Source organism: Triturus cristatus, chromosome 7 (genome assembly GCF_964204655.1).
Source record: "Triturus cristatus chromosome 7, aTriCri1.1, whole genome shotgun sequence".
NCBI lineage: Eukaryota > Metazoa > Chordata > Amphibia > Caudata > Salamandridae > Triturus > Triturus cristatus.
Genome location: NC_140590.1, coordinates 1,021,233,901 through 1,021,241,493, shown reverse-complemented (window position 1 = coordinate 1,021,241,493; position 7,593 = coordinate 1,021,233,901). Strand labels below are relative to the sequence as shown.

Below are 7,593 nucleotides of genomic sequence, written 5' to 3'. Positions count from 1 at the left end.
AATGGTACACGGAAGCACGCACGCGCACACACAGTGATACGGTTAAGCGAACCCTTGCACAATTTACAGAGAAGTGCACACACAAACCAATCACACTGATAAAAGGAAGGACAAAAACACACACCGGTACAGTTAGGCACACACACATAGTTACAGGGAAGCACAATCAATAACACACAATTTCCACTTACGTATACAAAGAGGCACAGACACATACAAACTCAGTCAAACTAGATTACGTTGACGCACACATACAAATGCACGTGGCCAGTGCCAGAAGCAAACACTCGTACACGAAAGCACACATGCATAAAATACACACAAAACGAACGCACACAGTACACATACGGAACACAAGCACACATTAATTACTGTGATATAAAAAACATGGACCAGTTCATTACAAATATGAAAAGTACCCTGCGTTCACTAAGTATCAAAAGGACACATCACCCTCAAAACTGCTGGGTTCTAATGGACTTTTTATTTCTAATTCGTTTACAAGAAAGCGTGTGTTTTCTTAATCCCTCCATTACACAATTATTGTTACTGAATGTTAAAAAAAAAGAACGTTTCCGTTGCATTAGGAGAAAATATTGTGAGTTTATAGGGAAATTATGAGGTTGCAGGTAGTTAATGCATTCTAGTAATTTAAAACAGATCACACAAAAAGTTTAAAATATGCTATGATAATAACATAATATGTCTATCTGTAAAGCGCACGTTCAGCCCTTGGGGCATCATCGAGGCGCTGATAGGAGGCGTTTATTGTATCCCAACTCAAGTGTACTTATTTCATTTTATTGATCTTTTAATGGTGAAAGGTTGAGTCAACCCGCCTGGATTTGAACCTATGGCCAGGAGGGCAAAAGCACCGTGGCATGAAAGCAGCAGTCCACGGAGACATTACATGCGGCTGTAATAATAAAACAAAAACATTTTTTTACAAATAAACATTATGTGGGGAGCTAGAAGTCACCCACCAATCCCTCTCCTTAATCCCCTACAATCATCCCTATTACAAACCCCATAATTGAATACACGAGCAGTTTCTAAGCGCTACCTAATAACACATCGCATGTCTGTCAGAGGTTCAACTGTCCCAACATATCCACACCTGGGTCGCGTTTCAAATGTAACGTGTCCCCACAAAACACAGACATGAAGCGAATTCATTTACACACAACCATAAACGCACAGCTCTCAACCCCTTACCCGCAATCAATTGCAAACTGTTACGAGCTCGTTTCAAAACCGATCTGACTGCTAGGGTGAAGAATGTGTACATTCCTAGATGAACAATCATAATCATTTTCCTTGTTTTGCCCTTTTTTTGTTTTTGTGTTTTCATTCCCCTAAGCCCCATCACATTCCAAAGTTATGTTAAAATCTGAGTGTACCGCTCTGCGGGTGCTTTTTTTTCTGCCGTTGTGTCTGTCCTTGGGACAGTGTGTACCTTTAAGAAGAGAGAGCTGTCCCAGTGGGGGAGCAGCAGCTTGGGGGTTACAGCAGTTTATTTCCTGCTCAGTGTGCGCGCCGCTCCCCTCCCCCTCCCTGTTGTTTGCACTGGGTTGACTCGCTGCTAAGGGGGGATGACGTGCATACACTTGGCAGCGGCCCAGGGAGGAGTGTCCTCTCTCTCGCCGCAGAGCACACTGACGTCAGTCAGAACCCCACGTGGTCCAGCCTCATTCACAAAAAAACAACAACTCCGCCTACCGCTCGATTCATATAAAAAGGAGAGCGGAACAGCTAAAAGCCAAGCCAGAGCCAGCTGTATCATTCTCCAAGGACGTGCAACCGCTAGAAAGCAACAAAGGGAACATATTTCCAAAACTGGCTCTTGGGAACTTTAATTCACCCCGACTGCAATTCAAGTGAAACACCTGAAAACAAAGAAGAAAAGAAGAGACCTAAACACCTGGAAATTACACAGCTTGGAATCAACAAAGAAGAAAAAAGAGGGAAAATCAGAACCACCAACCCCCAGTGTTTAGACGGAAATTTGTGGACTGTTTACACACAACGTTTGTGGAAGAAAAAAAAAAGCAACCCAAGAAGTTTAACTGGTTTTGTTTTACAAAACGGGAGATTTTGTGACCAGAGCCGGAGCCGTGTGCGATCATTGCCCATCAAGGCGGTCTGAGCGGAGTATGGTGAATATGCAGGTGTGCGCCATGGACTGCCGTACCCTGGGGGCTCTGCTGTCGGACCGGGCGGCCTCCTGCCTGATGCTGGACTGCCGGTCTTTCTTCTCCTTCAACTCGTCCCACATCCCCGGCTCGTCCAACGTGCGCTTCAGCAGCATCGTGCGGCGCCGGGCCAAGGGCTGCATGGGCCTGGAGCACGTCGTGGTGTCCGAGGAGCAGCGGGCCCGCCTGCGGGCCGGCTCCTACCAGGCCGTGGTGCTGCTGGACGAGCGCAGCGAGGACATGCAGGCCCTGAAGAAGGACAGCACCCTGCTGCTGGCGGCCAGCACCCTGTGCAGGGAGTGCGCCGCGAGCAGCCTCTACCACCTCACCGGTAGGTGGCGCTCAGCACCTCACACGAGGGCGGGGGAGCGAGAAGAGGGCACTTTTCATTGGATTGGTGATGGGATATGCCTGCTTAACTTGTACAGGGGCCGAGGCGTGAAAAGTGTCTGCAGGTGTGAACTGTGCAGCAGGGGTCAGCCTTGTTACGAATTCGAATGAATGCCGCAGTGTCTTAAATATTAAACGGACGAGTGTTACTTTCACGCTTGAATGTCACTGTCGGGAGCGTGTGTACGAATCGAATGAATTAAGATCGCTGATCAATGTTACTTTCCCAACCTTGTGTACGAATGACAGTTGATTTCACGAGTGATTTTCACTTTTTGCTGCTGTGGATATTACTGTCCATGGGAAAGAGTTACTTCTATGTATAATCCACATTACTGACCGTAAGAAGAAGCGCATATAACAAATAAAGTTAACAAGATTGGGTGTTTGTGTACACAGATGGTTGACACGAAATCTGAATGAAAGGTGCTTTTTAAAAACATTCTTGTGGGAAGTTGTTTGCATTTAATTAAGCGCGTGTCTGGTGACCTTTGTCTGACTGGTACGAACTGGCAGCCGCCTCAGCTGTTGTTTTGTGAGTCGGGGGTCTGCGCATGTGGTGGGAGGGTCGCACAAAAGGGTGTTTTGAATTTCCTGCAGTCTAACGGTCGTCTCTCTTGCTTTTGTTTCCTCTCAGGCGGTTACGAAGCCTTCGTCAGCCAGTACCCCGAGCTCTGTACCAAGCCGTGCCCTCCAGCCGGGCTGAGCCTGCCCCTCTGCGCCCCCAGCAGCCCCCCCAGCAGTGCGGACTCCGGGTGCAGCTCCTGCCCCACCCCCCTCTATGACCAGGTCAGTACATTCAGCAGAGCAGACATCCGTTGACAGGAGATATGAAGTAAACACTGCACCTAAGCACGTACACAGCTACCGGCCTCCCCGATTAGGAACACCCCGGAAACAAAGTTGTCCATTACTGACATTTAAAACAGCAAAGTACGGCGATTTTTATCTTTCAGTAGTTTACATTTGGGCGCCAAATGGTTAATTTAATTCGTTTCACTTAAATAGCCCTTCCTGCACATATTTGGATTATGAAGTCATTCTCATATTCACTATTCTAATTTTCAAAGGATTATCCTTTTGAAATGCTCACTTTATAGCTGCAATAATTCCTCTTGGCGCAAAGGGGAGGCCTGTGTTTGGAAGCACCACACATGCTTGAATTAGCGCCCGTCTGCATAGATGCACTATTCAGCAAATGCCATCGGTAGCAAGCCATATAGTTAATTTTTAAAAGATAATCTCGCCTAATTAGAGGCCTTATAGTGTGGCTTAAGTTACATTTCCAGATGTAACCCTGAAGATTACCTAACACTTTAATTTCACTATAACCTGGATTTCACGGCTTGGTGACATGTATAGCGCCTTGTGAATATTGTGTATGCTTTAGCTGTTAATACCTTTGCAGCTGTATTCACGAACTGTTCCATTGTTTTGTCTTCTCTAGGGGGGTCCCGTAGAAATCCTGCCCTTCCTGTACCTGGGCAGCGCCTACCACGCATCGCGGAAGGACATGCTGGACGCCCTGGGTATCACTGCCCTCATCAACGTGTCCGCCAACTGCCCCAACCACTTCGAGGAGCACTTCCAGTACAAGAGCATCCCGGTGGAGGACAGCCACAAGGCCGACATCAGCTCCTGGTTCAACGTCGCCATTGACTTCATCGGTACGTTGGCGTGTAGGCGCTATAGATTAAAGCGCTATCCACCCTCCCGCTACACCTTTACCCCAAACAGTTATGAAAGATGGGTGCACATTGTAGGTAACATAGTGTAAGAACCGGGTGTTGGGCTCAGTCCATTTCTTTTGGCCTTGTAAGTCCCCAGATGTTTTTCGGCCTACATTAATGAGTTTTCTTGGCCCTCTTGTACCCCCTCCACCAGCCCCTACGCTAAATGTAATGCAGAGAAGGGACAGCTGTGGGTGTTTACTAGGTCTGAGGAACATGGGCTCTGATGCTGGCTAAATACATCTTGTGCTAGGCTGTAAAGGTGCCATAGATCTGAAATGTAACCCGCTGCACGCCTTCTTTTTCCAGACTCGGTGAAGAATTCCGGGGGCAGGGTGTTTGTCCACTGCCAGGCCGGGATCTCGCGCTCGGCCACCATCTGCCTGGCCTACCTCATGAGGACCAACCGCGTCAAGCTGGACGAGGCCTTCGAGTTCGTCAAGCAGCGGCGCAGCATCATCTCGCCCAACTTCAGCTTCATGGGCCAGCTGCTGCAGTTCGAGTCCCAGGTTTTGGCGCCATCTTGTTCTGCAGAGGCGGGCAGCCCGGCCATCTCGTCCCTCGACCGCGGCACCACCACAGTCTTCAACTTCCCGGTGTCCATGCCCGTCCACGGGCCCGGCAACGCGCTGTCATACCTACAGAGCCCCATCACCACGTCCCCGTCCTGCTGAGGGCCCCAGCGCTCTTTCAGGAACACAGACAATTGACTCACGTTGTTCAAAATGTGCAATAACTTTCTTGTAAGAGACAGACACTTTATTGTTGTCTTTAGTAGTGCCTTAAATGGGCAGGTCCTATTGGGCTCTGAGAACACACTCCTTTAATTTCAACGTGCTGGCACTTCCTAGTAAAAACTTCAACATTAAATGGAACAAAATGGCGCCCCTCAGAGCCGGCCTGCTGTTATTTAGCAGGGCGGTACCAGCATCGTCAGAAGAGTGTTGGCACCGCGAGACGGCGAGAACCGCTGCTGCTTGTTTTTTTATGTTTGGTTTTTCATGCACTGGTTATTTTACTTCCCCATGTTGTGGCACCAAAACAAAATGGCGGCTGCACCAGAGACGTGCAGGCGAAGTCAACAAACACTGACTGACACCAACCACGTGCTGGCCGGCATGTTCGTATGGGACCAGGACTGCCCTCAACCGAGACCCGTCTCTGTTTCACAATCCCTCGAGTCCTTCTCCAAGCACTTCAGTGACACTGTCGAAAGCTAAGACACAGTCACTTTTTGTCCGTGTCAACCCTCAGTCTGTGTATTTATTTCTATGTGTATGTGGCAGCTGACAACCCCAGCCTGTAAATTCTTTAACTTGTAAGGAATTGAAATTACCTCAGTATGTTTTGGTACTGTATTCCTGTAAATACGTATCGGTCGAGGAACGGTTGTTTCGCCCGAGCACTGACGACAGGGCCCCAGGTTTAGGGGCCCTTGTGATTTTTGCCAAGTGTTGTATATTTGCTATTATTATTTATTAATCCAGATAATATATTTCCTTTTATGGAGGAAGTCGTCCTTTTTGTTACAAGGCCTGAATTTTTATACGGATAAAATAAATTATGATATTTCTAACGAAGCTCAGTGTGTTTGTTTGGGAGAGAATTCATCACAGTACTGCATCAACTGGAAAACAAGGGCCACGTCTGTCTGTTTGTCTGTCCATAGATCCCACTGTTCATCTCTGAATCTTATCACCTCATTCACATAGCCGTCAATTCATCCATCCACGAAGCCCACCGACATCTGCTTGGCCTTGATATTGCTCGAGGGGGAACATGTGGATGCGGGGAAGGACAGAACCAACGGAACGCACTACACCGCATACGCAAAAGGCTGACGGACTAGAGAGGAATCCGTCGCATATAAGGCAGCTTGTCTGTGCCATGGGCTCATCGTCCTTCCAGCAGCGCCCGCCTCTCATGTCCCTTTCCAGATCCGTGCTCTCTTCTGGGTGGCGCTGCTGTGGGAAGGGGGGGGGGGGTAGGCATTACAGGCCTACTGTGACTTTGCGCGCTGGTGTGAAGAGCTGATGGCCCTGGCGCAAACACGCCAGCCAAGACTTTTTAGGTCGCGCATGCGCTGGTCTGAGGAGACTTATTGAGAGGGCTCCAAAAAGTGCTACCAGGCCAACCTAGAGCTACAGTGCATGTGCGTGGGCGCGCGCGCCACTTTTACCGCGATTGCTTTCACTTTAGCGGCCACACGGCCGCTTTGATGAGGTGGCCGCAGGGCCGCTTGGCATAGCCTATAGGTCTCGCTTTTGGGACCTTATAAGTGTTTAGTTATGCAACTGTTGCATGGCTAAACACTTATAAGGTCCCAAAGGCGAGACCTATTGGCTATGCCAATGCTTGTTTTTTTTTTTAGCTGCTTGGGGGGACGGAGGTACCTCACAGCCTCTTGTACAGTACAGACGTTGGCTGATTGGTCTTGCCACACAATTGACAAGACCAAGAATGGCGGCTCTGGGCCAAGTGTGATTGGACGCGTGTTCCCCCTCCCCTCGCCATGTGACCATAATTATTGGAGAACTTTTTTTTTTTTTACATAAGCCCCAATGCGCATAATTTAGCAATAATACCACGTGTCCGCCATTAAAAGTAACATCTTCCGTAAAGGATGTTACTCTTGTGTTTATACAAGAATTTTAGTGTTCATAAGTCTTGGACGCTGCACTTCAGTTACTTAAAGTTTTTATTTTATTTTAATTACACCAAAACTCCAACACAGCCAACACGTGTTTCGAGGTAAACACCTCATTTTTCAAAGCATCAGGATTGTCAGGAAATATCAAATGAGAATGTATGTGTCCGTCCATTTTTCACATCGCACTGTACATATTGGCGCCCCCCGCCCCAGTGTTTGATATCAGTTTTAGTTTAACTCTCAAAGACGACTCACAACAACTGAAGTCTACGAATTTCTTGATAGACTCAAAGTAACCTCACATGAACACGTGACTATATACCACAGCAGTGAGGGCTGATGCTGGGGGTTAGAGGCGCCGAGCTCTTTGTCTCCTTACCCCAGTTTCTATGAACTTTACTATTAAAGAAGAGGGTACAGTGGTGTTCGTGAGGGTGAGCTAATTTTAAGGCACGGTGCTGTCAAGCAGTACGAAACACATCTGACATCTACGCACCTATAGCACCCCTTATTCAAGGGATTTCGCCCCAAAATGTAGAGCTGTCCTTTTTATAGCCTCAATGGTTTCAAAGAAGATACCAGAATAGCGCTCCCCTGTGGCGCTATACAAGCAGCACCTCTTCGAGTCACC

The 7,593-nt window shown here is 48.0% G+C and overlaps 1 protein-coding gene across 1 annotated transcript; it reads left to right on the top strand.

Moving 5' to 3' along the window:
• The first annotated feature begins 1,761 nt into the window (after positions 1-1,761).
• DUSP1 (dual specificity phosphatase 1) lies at positions 1,762-5,888 on the top strand. Its single transcript, XM_085618078.1, has 4 exons — positions 1,762-2,523; positions 3,220-3,371; positions 4,030-4,249; positions 4,622-5,888. The coding sequence occupies exons 1-4, from the start codon at positions 2,154-2,156 to the stop codon at positions 4,984-4,986; spliced, it is 1,107 nt and encodes a 368-aa protein (XP_085474204.1). The 5' UTR covers positions 1,762-2,153; the 3' UTR covers positions 4,987-5,888.
• Positions 5,889-7,593: the final 1,705 nt, after the last annotated feature.